The sequence below is a fragment of the Eulemur rufifrons genome, chromosome 5 (assembly GCF_041146395.1).
Source record: "Eulemur rufifrons isolate Redbay chromosome 5, OSU_ERuf_1, whole genome shotgun sequence".
Lineage (NCBI taxonomy): Eukaryota > Metazoa > Chordata > Mammalia > Primates > Lemuridae > Eulemur > Eulemur rufifrons.
Genome location: NC_090987.1, coordinates 10,827,634 through 10,850,341, shown reverse-complemented (window position 1 = coordinate 10,850,341; position 22,708 = coordinate 10,827,634). Strand labels below are relative to the sequence as shown.

The window sequence follows — 22,708 nt, the reverse complement described above, 5'->3', positions numbered from 1 at the left end:
TCATTATTGATTACAAATTTGAATGCTGGTGTAAAATGTATGCAATCAAGTGTTATGGAGAGTTCCTACCAAATGCCTCTTCTTGCCAAGGAAAATAACCTTTTGCCTGGATTACATATAAAAATCAACTTAGAGATAAAGCATCTGCTCACTACACAAACATCCAGATCTATATAGGTGACTCACTGTGAACCTGTGAATATCTAGCAAGATTAATATTATTATTAGTTGCCTAAAGTATTTCACCCTATGCTTTAGAAAAGTGGGACTACAAGATGAAACAGGAGTAGAAGATCCTAGGCAGTTGAGGGTAACAGCTAAAATGGGCAAGGATTGTAAATAATGCTTATAAAGTTTTCCCCTGATTGTAAACTACATCCAAAGAATATAAGGAAATAGCAAATTACATGAAAGAATGACTTTCATATATTCTGCTAACCTCCGATGTGTTGAAAATAAAATTCTCCCTCTCCCGGTTTTATCGCTGAGACTGATTTAGGCTTCAGTTCAACCTTTTCCTGAACTACAAATGAGCTTCTTGGGGCATAAAAGTTGTGAGATGGATAGAGTTCCAATGTGGTTCTTATGCTGTCTTACATACTCCTACTACATATATGTAATAAGACTTCTAAATTTAAAGCATTAAGAATTCTTTTTTAAAAATCCATCTTTCTTATTAATCCTCAAAAGAGCTCCCTGAATTTTAAAAACGTGTACTATGTCTCTAAAACAGCAACAGTATGACAGATAGACATTTTGGGAGTCTTTAAATGTTAAAAATGTGGCAGAACTTTTTAAAAAAAACCTTAAAGCCTGTGAAGGTGATAGCTTATTAAATTCCTCCAGTCACAGGAAATTCACACCACCACAAGGATTAAAAATGTTTGTGTTAGACACCCAAACGATATTTAGCGAAGACATGATGCCAGAACGAAGGAAGCTTTGGGGGGGCTTTTCCTAACCTGTTGAGGAAAGAAAAGAGCGTTACACACCAGAAGCAACCGTTAGGCTGGGGCGTCCCCACCAGCGCGTCCCCTGGTCCCGGTTGGCCTCCGCGCACCTCCGCGCCGCGCGTCCCCACCTGCGCACGGTGCCGCCAGCCTCGCGTGGGCGCTCGCCCGGGCCCCAAACCACCGCCACAACCCTGCGTGTCGGCCCACGTCCATCATCTGCCACAGAGTCAACACAACCGCTCCTTGCAGTTTCACGAGGTGCATTATCCGACCGCTGACTTTCAGACAGTCCACCGGGCGCTGGAGGACGTGGAGGAGGTCGTCCCGGGGTTCGCGCGTTCACTTCGCAGAAGTCCCCGCTCCGGGGACGCGTTCAATCGGGAGGCGCAGACCGAGGCGGAGCGGCAGCCGGCGCGAGGTGGCGAAGCAGAGAGGAGCCACTGGTCAAAAGCAGAGCCAGGGCCTTTGGGAAAGGTGAAATCGCCCACTTCCCTCCTCTCACGTGGGCCTTGACCGCTCTTCGCCGCACTCCAGCACACCTAGCCGCGGCCACACTGTCCCAGCCGACGTCCAACCCCACGACCGGGCTTTAGGACCACGCGGAAGCTACCGAGAGGGAGGTGGCTGGGCAGCAGTTGGGCGTGGCTTCTCGGAGAAAGACAGCCCCTGAGGGCGGGGAGAGCTACGTAACCGTCGGCTGGGAACGCTGATTGGCTGGGGTGAGGTGCGCGGATCCCGCAAGCGTCTCCGCCCGGGCCGGCCGCTCCCCCTCCTCACCCGTCCGCTCCGTCCGCACCGGCTCGAGAGGGAACCGCTCAGGCACTGCCGCCCCAGCTCAGTGCGGACGACGGAGAGAGGGAGGCGGAAGGAGGACACCCTCGCTCGCTTGCTCCCACCCGCAGCCAGGCTCCCAGAGACGGCGCGGAGCCCAGGGGGAGGAGTCGCCGCGGGCACGCCCCGCCTCCGGCCCGGGAAGACGACGCCAGCGACCCGACCGGCCAGCCACCGCCCCCCTCGCCGGCCGAGACCCGCCCCCGGCCCTCCCCCGGTGGCATGGAGGGGCCCCGCTCCTGACGGCAGCGCCGCCGCCTCGGCCCGCGCCCCACCTCGCGGCCCCTCCCGCCCGCCCTCGCTCGCATGTCCGCGCCGCCCTAGCCGAGGATGCTGAGGATGAAGCTGCCGCTGAAGCCGACGCACCCCGCGGAGCCGCCGCCCGAGGCGGAGGAGCCGGAGGCGGACGCGCGGCCGGGCGCAAAGGCGCCGCCGCGCCGCCGCCGCGACTGCCGCCCCCCGCCGCCGCCGCCGCCGCCGCCGCCGCCCGCTGGCCCGCCGCGGGGCCCCCCGCCGCCGCCGCCGCCGCCACCCCGGGGGCTCGGGCCGCCTGTTGCTGGCGGGGCGGGGGTGGGCATGCCGGGCGGAGGCGGGGGGCCCTCGGCGGCACTGCGGGAGCAGGAACGGGTATATGAGTGGTTCGGGCTGGTGCTGGGCTCGGCGCAGCGCCTGGAATTCATGTGTGGGCTGCTGGACCTGTGCAACCCGCTGGAGCTGCGCTTCCTCGGCTCGTGCCTGGAGGACCTGGCGCGCAAGGACTACCATTACCTGCGCGACTCAGAGGCCAAGGCCAACGGCCTCTCCGACCCCGGGCCGCTGGCCGACTTCCGAGAACCCGCCGTGCGCTCGCGCCTCATCGTCTACCTGGCGTTGCTGGGCTCGGAGAACCGAGAGGCCGCCGGCCGCCTGCACCGCCTCCTGCCCCAGGTGGACTCGGTGCTCAAAAGCCTGCGCGCGGCCCGGGGCGAGGGCTCGCGGGGCGGCGCGGAGGGCGAGGACGGCGACGGCGAGCAGGACGCCGAGAAGGACTGCTCCGGCCCGGAAGGCAGCGGCGCCGAGCCTCGGGCCGGTGGCGGACTCGGCTTCAGGGCCCAAGAGGAACTGCTACTGCTCTTCACCATGGCTTCGCTGCACCCGGCTTTCTCCTTCCACCAGCGGGTCACCCTGAGGGAGCACCTGGAGAGGCTCCGCACCGCGCTCCGCGGAGGCCCCGAGGATGCAGAGGTGGAGGTGGAGCTCTGCAAGTTTGCCGGCTCCAGGGCCCAGGTAAGGCGCGCGGAGCCTCGCAGGACTCGTGGTGCGGTCACCGCCCCAATGGGCTCTGCAGTCTCGCTCTCGGACGCCCCTTGACCGAGCCCCAGCCCGGCGCAGGTGGCTCGGAATCCCCCCCGTCCGCCAGGGCTCCCAGCCCAGGAGTACTCTTCTTCGTTTTGCTGCGCCGCTCAGTTCTATTCCCCCACCCCCCACCTCATGCACACGCAGCCACCCGCCATAACAGAATGCTCTAGAAGTCTCTTCCGTGGCATGGAGCTCCCAGCCCGGGGTTCCTCTTGGATGAAGAGTCTCGGGACATTTTTGGCTTTGAGCATCTCTCAGCACTAGGCTCGGGGGGAAAGCGAAGCGATAGAGGAACCTGTCTGTTAGCCGCAGTCAAGCCTCGGGCAGCGCCGTCCCTTTCTGGCCGACCGGCGCTCTGCCTTCCCATGAGGTGTCCTAAAGGTGCGCTCCCGGCGTGCTGCCCTAGGCTTTGGCTCAGAGGGACTTTTTTGCTCAGTGTGTGCCTGAGTTTAGAGCGGTCGTATGGGTCTTATAGGTCTTTTGGCCCCTGCTCAGAGAGCTGGGTGTTCCCAGAAGAAATCTGATGTGGAGACTTGCAACTTGACTGGGATAAGTAGTAACGCAGGTTGTCTGGGTAGAGACGTCTCCTAGGGCGGCCTGGTTATGCCCTTTACCTCTGACATACTCGGCTTTCTGACGGGCTTGATTCGTGCCTACAGATTTGGGTCCGGGACATTTGTTGGGCCTTTATACATTAATGTTGTCTAAAAAAGTTATTTAAACACCACGTTGTAGTAGATGAGAATCCAGATGAGCCACTTTGTCGCAAACGTTAAAGACAAATTTTTATACAGCCATGAAAGCAATTTAATAATTTAGGTCCAATAAAGTCTTTGAGGAGAACTTTTTAATGGAGGAGGTGGAGTAGGGTTCAGTTAGAGTTAAAACTATGTACCATAAGAGATTATTTTTGTGGATCACAGTCTTTTTGAAAGGTATTGATTTGGATTCCATGCTTTTCAATTTTGGTGATCTCCATATAGTGGAAGAGGGGATTTCCCCCCTCCTTGCTTGCAAGTTAATTCAGCTTGCATATCTGCTGTCATTCAGTACGGGAACGAAAATTGGGCATTGTATTTCACTAATGGCTGTGTGGACTCACCATGGAATCAAGGAATTTGGGGGCTGGAAGGAATTTAGAGATAATCTGGGCTGAAATCTTTTTAAAACGAGGCTTCCGTGAAGGAGTCTTATGTTTTAGGACGTGTTTTATCGAACTCAGATGTAATGCTAGTACCCAGCATTTTCTTAGTGAGTTTGAAATTTTATTATCTTTCAGTACCTATTTACTATTAGTATGTAAAGTGTGTGCACAATGGAACAGCTTGTATCATTCCATTCATACCATTCCAACAAGGATACCCAATTTCTGATTTTAACTGCTGGTAGTCTTTTTTCCCTTTTCTTTTTGTACATTTTGCTTTTAATGGGAGTGTTGCAAGGCAGCTAGGCGAAGGGGAGGGATGCGTGCAAACGAGAGCAATGAGATTTTTATCTTGACTGCAGTGCGTGGCCTTTTCTGGCCAACAGTGAGTGCTGGGAGGAGTGGACAGAGTGAAGTTGGGCATCTTGCCATTAATTTCAGCATGTCATTACTTCTCAGGAAGTGCCCTGTGCTGTGGCCATCTATCGAAGTAGGGAAATAAATCATAGGGGGTACGCGTACTACAGGTGACACTGAAGGCTATTTCTAGACACTTGGTGTGGAGAACTTTTTTCTCCAGCAGTAGTTTAGGGTTACCATAACATTTACGTCTCATTGAATTGTTACGACCTCGCATTTTCTGCTTATTAGAGTGGCCTCTGAGTCCCAGCTGTGGCTTGTTCTGGCCTTGAAGACATTTTACCGGGTCTGGTTGCTCCCGGGCTGTCAATCCAGTGGCCGCTGATGCGGGTGGGCTGATTTAAATCCTGATTCGCTGCAGTCCAACCCAGCTGTTCTTCGGCCTTCCGCCGCTGAGATGCATCCGGGGAGGGAGTGCCCACCTCCGGGTCTCCAGAAAGGAGCCCAGAGCTCGCGCGTCCCTCGCGTGGAGGCTCCGCGGCCCTCCTGAGAGCCCCGGTGGTCACGCGCCGCCGCGGCCGAGCAGACTGCGATTTGGGGCCGGTCGCGCGGGGCTCCTCCCCTCCCCCGCCCTGCAAGATGGCGGCCACGCTCGCCGCCCACGTGACTGGCGCGCCGGCCCCGCCCCCGGAGGGCGCCCCCGGAGCTTCAGCCAGAGGAGGCGAGGGCGCCGGGCTAGCGTTGGAGAGTTAGGGACAGAGCCGAGGACCACGTGGATTGTATATTCTGGGGGTGCTTGGCCGCGACGACAACCCTGGGAAAGGGGAAATTCGCGTGGCTGCATTTTATTGCCCCGGAAGTAACCTTTTAGATCCAATATGCTACTTTTTAATTGCTTAGGAATCATTCTTTTTCTTGCTACTGTCTAAATGAAGCTTTGTGTTGCTCCCTCGTATTTTCATACATGTTAAATGAATAGCGTGAAACTAATTTCCTTTTAATTTTCCTTTCTATTAAAACAAGAGTATATGCTAGCCGAGAATAGTGTTGCTGGCTATCACAAGACTTGTATCCAGTGCCTAATAGGAATCAGCCTGTTAGGGAAAAGAAAATTAAACTAATGACGTTTACAGGTAGAACATGTGCTTAAATGCCAATTTTACATTAATTATATGCCTTGAAGTTGATCAGGTGCAGCAACTATTAGTGATACACTGTAGTTAATAGTTGAAGTGACAGGTCCACAAATTGCCACTAAAATATGCTTACTACGTCACATTGGAAACACAAAGGAAGATTCAACAAGTATGTTTTTTCTTTTAAAAGCAACATTTCTAGAGTTTTTCTTTGTGATTTGCATGATTTTATAGTAAATGTTACATTGAGTTACAACTTGAATGTTGGCATTCTTTTTAGGAGGCTTATGCATAAATCTCACAGGAACTACCTGTAACTTGCATACAATTCAACAAATAGGGCAGTAAGTGAAAGCACTCATTAACAGTGTCCTAGGAAATGTGTGTGATTGATGTAGCTCTGTGTTACAGACTTACAGACTGCATATATAGCATAGCTGAAAACACCTGGTTTTAAAAATGGGTCTTTTCCTATTTTTAGGAAACCAAACTATAAATTGTGTGTTAGCAACAAAAACACTGTAGAAATATTTTTAAGTGATGCTAGTTTTGTTGCTGTTTCATTGAAAAGGCTAGAAGCAAAACAGGCAGGCTTCCTATGTTTGCAGGCCTAAAGACATTTTTTAACTGTTCATGAAAATGGATATTCTAATTTTGGAGGTTTAACCCCCAACTAGCAACACAAAGGTGTAAGAAGCAAAAAAAAAAAAAAAAAAAAAAAAAAAATGCATAGACTATCATAGTAGTGATTAGTGGTTTATATTGTTAATATGGCCATTCTATGTTGTTTTGTTTGTGTTTTCAGGATCCTCAAAGTTTAGGTCCTTGTCAAGTAGTAATGGTTGAATGAAATAAAATGTAAACTTTTCATACTAAGGCACACACAGTCATCTTGTGTTTTACAGTGTCATTTGAACTCTCAAAACATATTTGAACTCAATTTTTGTGAGTTCAGATGGTACTAAGTGGCCAGGTCCTTATTAAAATTAGTTGTTAGTTTAAAAAAAAAAAGGCAAAGAAACCTCGTAAAATTGTTACTGTTTCATAGCTTAGGTTAGTTAGCTATATTGTACTTGATAGACTAAATACTTTGACTCATTTTCAAATATAGATAATGTATTGGTGGTATTTTCTAGTTTTAACATAAATGATGCTATTTCAAGATAACTTGAATGTGTATGTGGCAGCCAGAATCCTAGCGAGAGAGCAACTGACTTAAAATGAGAGGGAAAAGATTGATTGTCAAGATTTCAGTTGTTCTTGTATTAGGCACTAAAAAGATGCTTTTTAAAAATGGCCTTTAAAAAGAACAGTTCTAATGCTCGCTGATAATAAATATGTTTATTAATTTGTTGGGATAGTTGATATTTTAAAGTGCATAGTGTCATTGGGCAGTGGGTGCTGCCTGAGGCTTTCCTCACTTAAAAATCAGGGATGATAACAGTACTTATGCCTTGTTGGGAGTGTTAAAATTTAGTGAAGGAGTACTCATAGAATAAGTGCCTGGCGCATGGCCTTCAATAAATGTTAGCAATTATGGGTAAAATTTCAGCCTTGAGTGGAAGGTGGTGGTATAGGAGTGGTTACAGTATCTTACAGATTGAGAGTGGGGAGCAGAGGTAGCAGTCTTTCTTGGGAAATTTTAGATCGGTTTGGCTGCAGCAAAAAGTAAAAGCAATTCAGTTATAAAAGCCTTTTGGAAGAGGCTTTTTAGCCTGTCAGAGTTAAGTAGTGATTGTTTTAGTAGCAGATAATCACTAAAATATTGAGTATCCTTCCTCAGTTACATTTTGCCGTGCAGTGATTTTCTCAGGTAAGAACTTGGAAAAAGTCTCATTCATACCACAGTAGGAAGAGAGGGGAGCGAATGTTGGTTGTGGAGAGGAAACACATTCTTTTCTTCAAGTTAACTAAAATCTGTGTCTGTACATACAGTCGGCCCTCTGTGTCGGTGGGTTCTGGATCCATGGATTTAATCAACCTTGGATCAAAAATATTTGAAAAAAAATTGTACTGAGCATACAGAGACTTTTTTGTCAACATTCCCTAAACAGTACAGTATAACATAGCATTTACATTTTATTAGGTATCATAAGTAATCTAGAGATATTTAAAGTATACAGAAGAATGTACATAGGTTATATGCAAATACTACATCATTTTATATCAGGGACTTGAACTTCCTTGGATTTTAGTGTGTATGGGGGAGGTCCTGGAACCAATCCCCCACGGATACCAAGGGAGGACCAACTGTGCACATATATATATATATATATATATATATATAAGTATATATATGTAAAATCTTTGTATACACATTTTTATTTACGTTTTTTGATTTTCTTCATGAGGAGGGGACAAGAAAGTGTGGTAGAGGCTATCAGAAGGCCTTGAAGAATGATAGCCATGTTTAGTACAGCGCTAGACTTGGAGGCCTAAGTTCCAGCCCTGTCACTAGCTCTGCAATGTGAAGCAGGGCACCTAAATCTCTGAATGTCAGTCTTATTTGTAAAATGGGGATAATAACTTCCTTTTGAGGTTGTGGTGATTGAATTAATGAGATAAGATGCACAATAATTCACATACTGTCTTGAGCATGAATTCTCTCAGAATAGTCTCAATACATTTTTCTTCCCCACTAAGATACAACCTCCAGATTGTTTTTAGGAATGTGTTTTCTTTTTTTCATATAATACAAATTCTTACAGTAGAGTACTTTCTGTATTCTCATTACCACACCTGTAAATAGATTGGTGTTCAGGAAGGATGCATAATTGAAGAGGTGGTATTCGAAACACATTTACTTGGAACAGTTATTATATTTTTATTAGTACTTAATTATAAAGATCTGGTATGCTACAGATAAACCTAAAGGACGTTCTCTGGGTCACAGGTTATTAAAATACATATTTTTCCCATATTGGATTTAGGGATAATAGCGAAAATACATATTTTGAATTTAGATTATCATTAACTCCATGCAACTTAAATATTTATCCATTTTTCACATTTAGCCAGAAAACTTCTATAATTTAAAACTATTTTGCAGTTTTAAATGACATAATTCTTTGTTAGTTCAAAGCACAGACTAGAATCCATGGATAATTAAGGAACATTTTAATGTCTTTTTTAATAAAAAGCTATTAAATTCGCTAATTTTTTTTAGCTTACTTAATATATTTGTTTTTCCTTAAGAAATGTTAAGCTAAAATTTAAGAAGAGAGAAGCAAAAAGGCCCATGCTACTAATCTCAGAGCAGACTGAACTTTAATTTTATTGACTATGTTTTTCGTTATGAAGGACTGTGTATAACAGTACTCCTTTTACTTACAGAGAATTCTTTGTCACAAAAGCCTCATTCATCCACGAACTTTTTTTTGGTTCCTATCTATGTAAACAGTCAATCTAGAAGGGAAGTACCTAATCGGGTGTTTATGTTACAGGTGGCTGGGCTGGAGGTAGTCGGTTTCCTTCTGTTCTTCCTATGCTCCAGGGAACATTTGACCTTTAATTCCTTTCTAAATGTCTTAGCTCATTAGAAGTGTTTTATGCTCATTCAAGAAGTAATTTATTTGAGGTCAGATTTAGATTTTGAAAAGGTCATTTTGGCAAGTTATTTAGTCTTTCCAAGCTCCAGAGTGCCCAGTATAAAATAGGGATATCACTCCCATCTACTTCATTTAACTGTTGTATGAATGTGATAATATACATGAACATGCTTGATAAACAACACATGCTATATGTATTATTCAGAGAGTGATTAGCACAATTTGGTTGCAGTGGATGAATAGAAATGACATTTGAAGAGACAGTAGGGGTTGGGTTACATAGGGCCTTGAAGGTCATATTAAAGGAATAATAGGTTATCAGCAGGTTGCAGTGGAAGCCAGTGAAAATTTGTGTTTGCCTATAGTATATATCTCACTGAATGTCAGCTGTCACTTTAAAGTTAATCTGTGTAAAAAGAATTCATCATTGATTTTTTTTTTTTTTAAAGTTCCAGACTCCTCAGTTCTCTCAGTGGTACCATTATACTCTGGTCACCATAATTTGCTTGATAACCTTAATCATCATCTCCTGTCATAACCCGAATCCACCCTTTCCTTATCCTTGCCTGACACCATGCTCTTTTGGGATTTTATGCTTAGACTTTTACAGTAGCCTAACTTAATGCCCTGCTTTTAGCTTTTTCACCTCTTATCTTTTGGATACTACTGCCAGATACATCTTTTTAAAGCAGTAGTTAATCATATTACACTTTCTTTCAGTGACCAATGGGCCCTGACCTCTATTAGGTCTTTGGACTCAAAATCTCTCTTGCCCACTCATTTCACTCAAGGCTGTGCTCATGCCATCCCCTCTTGCATAGTGTTCTCTGGAATTGTCCTTGTGGCAGTCTTAATGATAAAAGATTCTTTGCAGCCGATGAATTGAAGAAGCATGTATATTATAATTTTGGTACTTCTACTGTGCTGCTTGGTGTTACTAAGCAGTAAAAGTTGGCCCTCCCCACAAGATTTTAAGTTCCCCAAAGCCTCTGACATTGTGCTTCATTTTTCTGTCAGCATTGCATGTATCATAATTGCTCAGTCATAATTTCCTGTGCTTAGGCTTTTCAAATGTAGCTTTGAAAAATACACTTAGTCGTAAAGCAATATATCATATTGGTATCAGGCAGTGATTTTGTCTTATTTTGAATTATACTTAACAGATACGTACTACATAAAAACATTTGCAGCTATATAGGATAGGCACAGTTGTGGCAATAATAAAAGGAATTATTTCTTTAGATAAAAAGTGTGGAACAACAATATAGTTTTGAACTGAATCTTCAATGGGTGTATGCTGAATAGTTGTGCTTATTAAATACTCTTTCAAAAGCAGACTGTACTCTAAGTTAATTATGCTTTTAGGTAGTGGGTGCATAAATTGGTGCAAACCTAGCAATAATGTTTTGATAGAATGGAAAAGTCATATTACAAACTATTTTCTTACTGTTTGGTTAATTGACTCTAGTGAGTCTTTAGTGTTTGATCTCAATTTATAATTAACTTGAGGGATGGTGTGAGTCAGCTATAGAGTTTTGGGATACTACCTTGCTTGTGATTAGAAAGTTAAAAATTTACTTTTAAGGTCACTGAAGTGAGCATTCTATAATGTAAATATCGTGGAATGTTTATGTGTCTTGTTAGGAATGTCTAAATTCCTGAAGTATAATTGATTTTTGTTTTGGATATCAAATGATTGAAATTCAGTAGTGGGTCCTGTAAGGCTGCAGTCCCCAACCCCCAGGCCGCCAACTGGTACCCCTTGGTTCCTACTGTTAGGACGGGCCACACAGCAGGAGGTGAGTAGCCAGCAAATGAAGCTTCATCTGTATTTACAGCCACTACCCATTGCTGGCTTCACCGGCATAAGCTCCGCCTCCTATCAGATCAGCAGCAGCATTAGATTCTCTTAGGAGTGAGAACCCTGCTGGAAACTGCACAAGCACCTCTCTAGATTTTGTGATCCAGTACAGAGTGTGGATTTTTCACCAGTCCACCTATCAACTAACAGATGGTACTATTTAGGTTGAAATAACAGAAGCATGGAGAGAGGGTTTTTTTCTCTTTTAGAGACAGGGTCTCGCTCTGTGGCCCAGGCTGGAGTGCGCTGGCAATCATAGCTCACTGTAACCTCCAAGGATTCAAGCAGTCCTCCTGCCTCAGTCTCCTAGATAGCTGGGACTACAGGCACATGCCACCATACCTGGCTAATTTTTTTTACTTTTTGTAGAGACAGGGTCTCACTATGTTGCCCAAGCTGTTCTCAAACTCCTTGGCCTCAAGTGATCATCCCACCTTAGCCTCCTCCTAAAGTGCTGGGACTTACAGGCGTGAGCCACCAAGCTGGGCCATGAAGAGAGTTTTGCAAGAAAAACGTCAAGGCTTGTTCTTGGATAAAAATTGCTGCCCTCACTACTCTTTCAGAGCCTTCACTCCCTCCTCCCCAGTAGGCTTCTGTGTCAGCATTGTTTTGCTAGAAGAAAATCCATAGAAAGTGATAGTGATGACTTTCCCTGCCCCCTCTCGCTACAGCTGTCCAATTCCATTCCACCCCACTCTGCACAGGGTAAACACTATTAGTTCACAAATGTCATTTTAAGAACTTGTATAGTTGTTGTTGCAGTGGCCAGGTCTGATCTGTGGGCTATCATGCCAGAGAGGTTATAAAATTCAGTAAATGGTTTGTCATCCCCACCCCTCCAATTCAATACCTGGAGTGCATTTGCTCAAGCTTTAAGATAGCTAATTCTGCCACACTCTGCTTGGTGAACCAACAAGTTACATAGGAAGTGCAGGATCATAGCCGAAATCCGTATCCTGCTGTTTCTGAGCCATTGGATCATTGGGCTCCCTCCTGTCTGAACTGTTGTGTCAATTTGGTTGTTCCGATGCAACTTTAATACATTACTAGCCAACTTTATTCTCACTCCAGAACTTACCTTTTATCAGATGCTGTAGGGTGATTCAAGGCATCACTTTGGGTTGAGTTGTATGGCTTTATTAAGTGGAAATTGGACAAACCTCTGCCTCTTCTACCACATCTTCCTCAGTAAAAAGACAGGCAGTAAGTAATTCTTAAATTTTCTTCCCTCTTCTTCCAAAAAAATGGATGAAATTTGACATCTAAGTAATGTTTCTGTTTATGAATCATCTTCTAACACTCAAAGCAAGACTTTCTGTGACTCTTGCTTAAATAATAGCAGGTGCTTTAGTTGCATCCCTGATGATTTAGCAGCGGTCCCCAGCCTTTTTGGCATCAGGGACCGTTTTCATGGAAGACAATTATTCCACGCACCAGGGTGGCAGGGAATGGTTTCAGGATGATTCAGGCCCATTACGTTTATTGTGTACTTTATTTCTATTATTATTACATTGTAATATATAATGACATAATTATACAACTCAACATAGGTTGGGGACCCTTGATTTAAAGAATAGAATTTAAAACATACAACTGTGTAACAAATTACCCCCAAACTTAGTTGCTTGAAACAATGACCTTTTTCATTACCATCTGGCACAGTTTTGTGGGTGAGGAATTTAGATGGATAACAACCACAGAGGAGCTTGTCTCTGCTCTAGGGTGTCTGGAGACTTAGCTGGGGCCTGGAAGGCCTCTCTGGACCCCTCTCCTCTTTCCACATGGTGTCTTAAGAGTGGCCGCTTAGAGGAGAGCTGCACTTCATACGTGGTGGCCCAGGTGTCCTGGAGGCCCAGGCTGAGGCATCTTAGGACCTAATCTCAGTGGCACATCGCTCCCGTCACAGTCTGAAGCCAGCCCAGATCCACTGGGTAGGGAATTAGTTTCCATCTTTCAGTGGCAAGAATATCAAAGAATTTTTAGCTATCTTTACCACAGAAGCTTAATAGAATGTCGTTATAAACCAATGTTAATTTTCTGGGTCTCATTTGACAAGTGTGAAAACTTCAAAAGAAGTTGGTAAATTTAGTTTAAAGAAAAAGCTAAGAAACTCTTACTGCTTGTTTTTATATTGGGAATGTCTTGGCATTTTTTTAAATTTATAGTCTACATCAAGGAACTAGAGGAACCATAGAATATTGTTAGATGAGTCGAAATAAACTCCTACAGTTTGACCTTTGTTAACAAAATAAAATGAGACAAGTGTGACTTTTATTATAATATAATGGTATATTTTCACACAAAGGTTTTTTTAGGACTGTCCAAGCACTTGACTATTTCACAAGGTTTTCACATTTAAGAAATCTCAAGTGTGTAATTGTGATGAATCTTAATGCGTGAAAGTTAGATCTGAGTGATCTCTGACAAAACTCTCTAGACTACCTGAATCACACATGATACGTGGATCTGTGCTAACCAGTAACTCTTAGAGGACACAAGCCATGGGACAGAGAAAGGTGTACCTCACGGAAGTTAAAAAAGGAGAAGACTGCACACGCATACTACAGTTCTTTGTGTGTTTGTGCATGTTTTTGCAGTCTTAGAATTTTTAAACTCTGTCTTGATCCAAGCAGAGAAAAATTCTCCACTTTTCACATGGTCCTGACTCTTCCTTCTAACTAGTCTTTGTGAAATGCTGACTCTGGCACGTCATCTGTACTGCATTTCCATTGGAATCGGAACTAAATAGAAAAAGTTGGTGTAATTCCTATCTGTACAATTTCATCAAACCGGCAGTTCTTAGATCTTAAGGCACCCTTCCCCCTCCTGAGCACAAAGACAGGCGTGTGTGACAGTCACACAAGGGGAGCAGTGTGGCTGAGCAGCCGCCCACTGGTGAGGCTGCTGAAGGCCGTAATTCCGATCTCTGTAACTCCTGCGGCTTCACATGTGTGAGTTTATAAATGGCTTCTAAACTTGGTCTAAATGACTTTACAGCATTGGTACATGCTGAGACTTGGGGAGGAAAAGAAACATTTAATTAGTAGATATTTCATGGGTTGATGAGCGTTGGTCCTCAACCCCCATTTTTCTCCCTAGGCTGTTAAACAGGAGGTTGCTTCCTGATTGTTAAATTGTGTTCTTTTTTTTTTTTTTTTTTGAAACAGAGTCTTGCTCTGTTGCCTGGGCTAGAGTGAGTGCCGTGGCGTCCTCCTAGCTCACAGCAACCTCAAACTCCTGGGCTCAAGCAATCCTTCTGCCTCAGTCTCCCGAGTAGCTGGGACTACAGGCATGCGCCACCATGCCCGGCTAATTTTTTCTATATATTTTTAGTTGTCCATATAATTTCTTTCTATTTTTAGTAGAGACGGGGTCTCGCTCTCGCTCAGTCTGGTCTCGAACTCCTGAGCTCAAAGGATTCGCCCGCCTCGGCCTCCCAAGTGCTAGGATTACAGGCGTGAGCCACTGCGCCCGGCCAAATTGTGTTCTTAAAGTTAACTTCAGACTTCAAAAATACGATTTTGATTGTGAAAGTAAACTGCTTTCTTATGGTTGCTTCAGTGTTTGTGGAGGCAGCGTGATCATTTCAATTTTTTAAACTGTGGTATAATATACATACATAACATAGACTATCCTATTTTGCCCCTTTTTGAGGGTACAGTTCACTGGCATTAAGTACATTCACATTGTTGTGCAATCGTCACCACTGTCTATCTCCAGAATTTTTCTGTCATCCCAAACTGAAAGTCTGTACTCGTTAAACAATAACTTTTTATTTCTCTCTCTCCACCTCCAGCCCCTGGTAACCACTATTCTACTTTCTTTATGAATTTGACTACTCTACGTAACTCATATATGGAATCATATACTATTTGTCCTTTTGTGTCTGGCTTATTTCACTTAATATACTGTCAAGATTCATCAAAATCATATTATGTATCAGGATTTCATTCTTTTTTAAGGCTGAATAACATACAACTTTATGTATATACCACATTTTGTTCATCTGTTGATGGACTTTCTAGTTGTTTCCACCTTGTGGCTATTGCACATAATGCTGCTAGGAACATTGGTATTCAAGTCTCTGTTTTCAGTTCTTTTGAGTATATACTTAGAAGTGGAATGGCTGGGTCATGTAATAATTCTGTTTAAATTTTTGAGGAACTGCCATACTGTCTTCCACATTGACTGCACCATTTTACATTTCCACCATCAGTGCACAGGGTTCCATCTTCTTCACTTTCTTGCTAACACTTTTCTGTTTTTGAAATAGCCATCCTAATAGGCATGAGTGGTATCACATTTTGATTGGCATTTCACTAATGAAAAGTCTTGTTTTTTGCACATTTTGTATTTATTTATACTTGAAAGTGTTATTTTAAATTTATGAACCACATGTGAGTAACAAAAATATTCCACTATAAGAAATAGTTGACCCATTCAACTAAACTTCCAATTAACACAGCTATTTGAAAAGATTAATTTATTTCTTGATTTTTGAAGTATTTATAGCAATGTTAAATTTTTTGAGACACAAAATCTCTCTTAGGCAAATATGGTTTTACTACTTTGTAATAAAAGATTATCTGGTCTGAGTTAGGATATACATGATTTTATTTAAAAAAAATTGTAGCCATATTTTTAAAAATCACTAATATCAAAAATTAGTAAATGCCATCAGGCTAAATGTTTGAAAATTTGGATGTTGACCGAAGGGATCTGTGCTCTCCCATGTAGACAATCTTTATTTCCTTGACTGTCTAGAGGAAGACAGACAACAGGACTCAAGCTTATAGCTCCCAAGAGTGTCTAATGTGGTGCTTTGTTCTCAGAGTAAAGCTGTCAATTGATAACCCATACTCATTGTCAGACAGCAGAACAAAGTATTTTAGATTGAGATTCTTGGGAAATTTAGGATCTTCTGTTTGCCTCATTTCTTTACACAGTTAAAAAAAATCAATATATTTACTGCAGGTTTGTAAAATTTTAATTGGTTCTTGAAACTGAGCTGATTTTGTTACGTTTTCAGATTCTGAATATGAGGGGGAATAAGGTGTGAATTGTGATAGAAAGGTGACATAAGGCTGTTTTATTTTCTGGCTTAGCCAGCATGTGGCAGTAACAGTTCATATGTGACAGTGCTTGACTTCTGGAGATCTGTAAGTTTGGCGAGACCTTTTATTACTCCAAGCAGCAGATCTGGGAGTCCAGCTCACTCCAGTTCACTAGTGGGTTGGCTGGGCAAACTTAGGGTTAGAGCACCAGTTGCTGTTAGATTACTTAACTTTAAACTCACTGTCCACACACGTTCTTGTTTAGAAAAATTTGGCATATATTAACAATACCTTTTGTAAGACTTGTTCCTAACAGAATATTTTTACACTGTCACTAAAACCAATGTAAAAATTGTGTAATGATTAATATAAAAAATACAAATGTCCTTACCTATGGTGGGTTAGTGTAAAGGGTACCATTTATTATATATGTTCCTTCGATTCTGGTTCATTATAGCACAGAACTGACATCGTTGGCAACTCTGAATAATTATGTGCAATTTTTTATCTCTCAAGAAAGCTGAGACAGTAAATAATAGAGTGTTACTATTGAATAGAAATATTGATGATTCCTCTTTTATTTGCTGCTGTGACACTTTGTGCCTTTCTGCACTTTGTGTGCCGTCACCTATTTGATCTCTAAAAATTGCTACTAAAATATGGTTATTAATACTGGAAGATTTGAGTCTGGCTTATTTTTATGGGATTCATTACTCTTAATCTGTGGTGTAGACTAACATGTCCCTCTCTTTCTCCTATAGAACGACTCTGCTCATGGTGATTATGTGCAAAGTAACGAGACCAGTTTAATAGAACAAGCCCCAATACCTCAGGATGGACTTACGGTGGCCCCTCATAGAGCTCAGCGAGAAGGTATGCTGTATTTTTTAAAACTTAAAGCATTAATGCATCATAAGATTGTAGGGTACTATTTATACTGATTAACTCTTAACTTCACTCCCATGTTTGGAGTAGAGTGATCCTACGGTCCAAGGTTTTGCTCAAAAGCCAGTCCTCCCAGTTTTGCCCGTCTGCATTCTGGACTCCGCAGCCCTGGGCTTGTCCTAGCATACACTTACTTGGTCTGCCTTTTGTGGTTAGTTTTCTTGGCTGTATCTTTAACTTGGTTGTATGCATACTTTTAGAGGGCAAAGACCTTATCTTATTCCCAGAGTATTTAGAATAGTGCTTTATCTGTAGAATGAGCTCAGTGTCTACTGAAAAAATAAATTTCACAGACGTTCACTGTAAGAGTAAATAAATTCCTTACAAATCCATTCTTCCTGCAATAATGCAGTTTTTAAGGGGGTTGTAGTAGGGGAATGAAAGAACATTGCCATCTAAGAAGAAATAAGTTTGGATAGTCTCTTCTCTTTTTATTTGGAGAATCCATTAACCCCTGTTGGGAGAAGAATTGGAATGGAAAATGTAGACTGCCATCGAGGCTTTAGAAGAGCCAAGGATATTTGATAAGCATCACAATTATAACGGTTTTCAAATTATGTCTCCTTTTAGTCCCAATAATTTTTTGCTTAATACATTTTTCCTCACAGAGGAAAAATAGGTCTGTTTACTGTTAAAGTTTACATAGTGACCACTTCAGTTCAAGATGATCACAGTACTCCTGTCTCTCCAACTAAACTACTCTAATCGTAGACGACTACACCTGAGCTCATTGGACACATGAGTAACCTATAGCAGAGTTTGGTTTTACAATGAAGGTCCCTTTTGTTTTATAAAAATATTTTAGAAGAACATAAAGATTATATCAAAATGCTAATAATTAACTGTAAGGTGGTATTGTAGATGATTTTTCTTACATCCTAACTTTTTAAAAGGTGTATGTGATACATGCTTTTTAGTTTTAATTTATGGGAGTTGGAGGCACCCTCATTCTTAGCCATCCCTTGCCACATACTCTCTCGTCTTGTCTTGATTCTGGTAGACTAGAGTGGATATAACTTGAAATCAAGGCTGAAGCTACAGCCGTGTTCCTATATCCTGTGATGTCTTTCTGCTAAGCTAAACTGGGATCTGACCCAAAAAACCCCAAGATCCCCACCCTTAGGCCCAGTGATTTGCAGAAGTAGAGCTGGTTTATTTCTTTCTGAACATAGATTAGTTCAAAAGGTTTTTCCTTAATAGCCTCATCCTTTAAATAATTTAATGTAACAGCTTTTGGAAACAGCAGACCCTCCCATCCCACTTTGGCCTTTGTACTGTTGCACTGAGATACAGGCTTCTCGCCTGGCTTCTGAGGTTTACTTTCATTTCTGTCGTCAACATTTCTGGCTTACAAAGGGGAAACTGGCCCAGAAACAGACCACCAAATGCTCTATATTTGGAAAGCTGGCACAAAATGATGGTGATAGTATATCCTTTGTCTATTATAAATGTCTGTTTCCCTGCATATTTCTGTGTCTTACGCTTCCTACCTTCTTGTTGCCCACCTTCCATGGTCTTATTTCCTCCTCTATACTTTCATCGCTTTGTATACTCTACTCCACCTGTTTTTACTTCTTCCTCTAAGGCAAAAATGAGCAAACTTCCCTTTTCCCCATCCCTGCTCCCCTGAATCCAGCAGTGTGACCCATCCTACTGTGTTGAGTTACCTTGCTAACCTCTTCCCTGCAACCTTTGTCACAGTCGTGGTTAACCAGGCTCGTTACTATGTAAGTACTGTTTCTTCTGTTTATACCCAAAGCAACAGTCTCCTTTTCTTAAGTCCTAACGAGACACTCAATAGATTAGCTCTTTTCAAATTGGCTCTTTTTCAATTTCATTTATTTGCTAAGGAGATGCTTTTATATAAGGAGGTGTTGGGGAATTTGTATGTTTGCTTACCTCATGAACGAGTTGGTTATTTAGTTCAGTTCAGAGTAATTGTTTTTAAGTTCAATATGATTTATGTCCACTATTTTCTCCCTGTAATAAATTGTGAAAAAATTTGCTACAGTGAACCTTCATAGTTCATTACAATGTTCAGTTTGTATTTACCATTATATGGTATTGAGGGTCACATTTGAGAAAAACAATTTTTACATGCCCAATTAGAAATTTTTACCAGCTTGATATGTTGCCTTTTTTTTTTTTTTTTTTTTTTTTGAGACAGAGTCTCGCTTTGTTGCCCGGGCTAGAGTGAGTGCCGTGGCATCCTGGGGCTCTGTGAAGTATGTATAACTCACACGTCTCTTCACTTTGGGAGCCTAAAAAATAACAAAGTTTTCATTAAATTAGAAAGGATCAGTTTGTTTTCAAAGTTTTTATTCTATTTTCATAATAAAACACTGTGGCCCCAAGGGAAAAATTTTTTTTTCTAGTGTGGCAGTCGATGTGTTAAAAATAAAACTAGATATTTTCTACTTTATACCTACTATGTATAAATAATTGAATGAACCAGATTTAGTTGATCCTAAAGTGCTATATTTATGGTAATTTGAATAATAATTTTAAAGATTATCATTTAGAAAAATATCTTAAGCGCAGGCAATTTTTATTGTTTTAAAATCTTTGGTGTTAGCAGATTGCTTGAAAGGACTTAGGTGATCAGCATGTCGAATAGATGTAGAAATAATTACTACACGGGTGTGTGGCACATTGCTGTGAGGCTGGTGTGTTTTTTAATCTTGATTTAAAGCCACTAGTAAAGATGAAAGTATTAAATAACTTAATCAGCGTAATTGTTAAGTATTTTTCAAATTTTAGGGTTACTTCAGGTTACTGAAATATGTATCCAGTCTTTGTAGAAGTCAGTGTGTGTGTTTTTTCTTTCAGCTGTGCACATTGAGAAGATAATGTTGAAAGGAGTCCAGAGAAAAAGGGCTGACAAATATTCGGAGTACACTTTCAAAGTAAGCTATTCTCAGCCACAAAAGATGCCTGATATACACTATGTTAAGTGATCTTTGGAAAAACTTACAGCAAGTTTGCTAATTTAAAGGAAAAAACTATATATATGCTTGTTTTAAATTAAGGGAATATACTGTTTTTAGTATATACTGCATGGTTTGCAAAGTATTTTTGAAGTTATATCGTATTAAAATTACTCTGGCTATTTTATTAAAAATAAATAAGAGCCTTAGATTTAGGGAGACAGTTAAGATATAAGATGTATCTTTAAAAAGTAAAAGTAAACCTTTTGTGCCAGTATTTTTAAACTCAAGATCAAAGGCATTGTCTTTCCTGGCATTGTTTTCCCTGGCATTTTTCTCTTCCTCTCCTTTCTCTGTGATGTTTTTATTCCCTGCCTTGTTGCTTTGTCTTCTTAGGTAACGGCTCTCCTGTCACCTGTCCTTCTGATCAGCTGTAGAGCCCAGCTCTGATTCTGTCACTCCCAGGATAACACTTTCCATATCTCCTTTTTGCCTGTCAGCTGTAACATGATTCCTTGTCCACAGCTTCCTTATTCCTCCCTGCTTGGGCCCCACCATCTGGCCCTTTCTCTTCAAGTTAGACTGTACATACCCTAAAGCCAAGTGGAATGATGCCACTCCAAAGCATTTCTTGCCAAATTTTACCTGTACCTCTCTCATGGACTGATTTCTGATCCTCCAACAAAATGTTTTCGCCTTCTTCCGAGGTGTATACTACCCTTTTACCTCTCACAGATCTTTCCAGTAGATTATGCTCTCATGGAGAGCAGGGGATCTTCATCCTCTGCCATCCCACCATGTCTGACTTGCTCGGTACATCTGTTGAATGAGTTTCAGAACTCTGGCTTCTGCTTTGAGGGAGAAAGATCCTCAGTTGGCAGGTTTCAGTCCTTATCTCCACGTGTCTCATTGTGGCACGTGTCTCAGTCTTTGCTCTCTGCGCTCACTCATGTCCCTTTCAGCTGTGGAAGTCACAGCTGTACTTCCTGAAGGCCTCACTGGGCCCTCACCTGGAAAACTCTTCCCCCAGACTGAGGCACAACTGGCTTCCAGCTCAGGAAACTCCCCAGCTCCTTTTTGACCCCAGCTAATGTGTTCTCCCTACTCTTGTACCGTGCCCTATTCATTTTCTTCAAAGTACCAATCACTTATGGAAATTCATATGTTCATTTGCTTTCATCTGTCTGCTGCACTAAACTGTGAACTCAGCCAGCAGAGACTCTGATTGTCTTGTGCATTTTTGTGTCTCCTGACGCAAGAGTCAGAACAGTGCCTGACATAGGTAGCCATTCAGTGAACATTTAAATATTTAAAAATCGTTTAAGAAATGTGCCAGTTAATATAGATTGTTTTGAGAGTTGCTAGATAAAATTCCATATGTAGTTTTAAGTGTCTGATTAATTATGTTATGATTAGATGATAAGGCTTAGGTATTAGCATCGCCCAAATATTTGTTTAGCTCAAATAATTGTAGGGTAGAAATTATTAGTGGGCCACAGTTGAATCACTAAATGAAAGTACCCAGGAGACAGGCCAGCGCAATAGATGTTAGTTCTGGCTCTTACACTTAGGGTCACACCTCAGTAAGTTAACCTTTTTGAACTCTAGTTTCTCCACCTAAAAATGGAGGTAATCATACCTGCCCCTGGCCTCTTAATAGGATTTTAAAGCTCTGACATAAACATGAAATCTCTTCATTAACCATCAATTCCCATAAAAATAGGAAATGCTGCTACCAAAGAGGGGCAGTAAACTCTAGTTATTCTCTTAAGAATGCATATATAGTAAGTTTCATGAGATAGAATTGTTATCTTTGGGTGGTATAGATCTACACTGTCAAAGTGTCATTTTAGAGTCCTGTAACTTCACAAAAAGAATGTAAGATATTTCCCTTTCTCAAAAATTACTAAAACATAGTAACATTTTAAGATAGCTTTTTTAAAATACTATGCAATTTGAAGTTATTAGAAAACTTTTTTGAGTAGAATATGTCAATGTAGAGTTAATTTTAATAATTTTGAAGAAAATATGACAATGCTAGATTAACTTTATGTTTCTAATTGTTAACCTTAATGAGATTTAAGTAAGGCCCTTTGTTTTACACATGGCTTTTTTCTAGCCGGTTCCTGCCTAAGGAATAACCATATAATATGTGTGTTTTTTTTAAATCAGGTAAATTGGTCTGATCTTTCAGTCACAACAGTAACAAAAACCCACCAAGAACTACAGGAATTTCTACTGAAGGTAAAAATATAGATTTTGTTGTTCAAATGATTTTTAGATAATATGCAGGATCCAAAAACTTCAATGTCAAAACAAACACCAGGAAAATTAAAACACATAAAGGTTGGCTCAGAACTCTGAATGACCGTTAGCTATAGGAGACATGGTGTTATTCTAAACATGTTTTCTTACCTTACATTACTAACATAAGGAGATGATGAAGGGAGTTCTACATTTTAAAGAAATGGAACCTGATTCCTAGTTCCTTGCAAAAGATGTACGTTGTTGATGGCTGCTTGCAAGGGTACTTCCAGTGAGAGAGTGTGTCTGCAAAATGAGATAAGGTTCGTTTTTGTTTGGTAGTAGTTCTCAGACCTGATAACTAGTC

At 41.9% G+C, this 22,708-nt stretch overlaps 1 protein-coding gene across 4 annotated transcripts in view; it reads left to right on the top strand.

Annotated features, from left to right (window-relative positions):
• Window positions 1–658: 658 nt before the first annotated feature.
• ZCCHC2 (zinc finger CCHC-type containing 2) overlaps window positions 659–22,708 on the top strand; it is a 60,292-nt gene continuing 38,242 nt past the window's right edge. For 3 of the 4 annotated variants that reach the window (XR_011233588.1, XR_011233589.1, XM_069468354.1), the window contains exons 1-4: window positions 659–3,050; window positions 16,987–17,098; window positions 20,000–20,076; window positions 22,270–22,341. Coding sequence is in view for 1 of the 4 variants with exons in the window: in XM_069468354.1 (XP_069324455.1) it covers window positions 2,115–3,050; window positions 16,987–17,098; window positions 20,000–20,076; window positions 22,270–22,341 (1,197 nt within the window). In the remaining 3 variants the exon portion in view is untranslated. The remainder of the gene's footprint in view (window positions 3,051–16,986; window positions 17,099–19,999; window positions 20,077–22,269; window positions 22,342–22,708) is intronic. The other variant, XR_011233590.1, reaches the window with a different exon arrangement.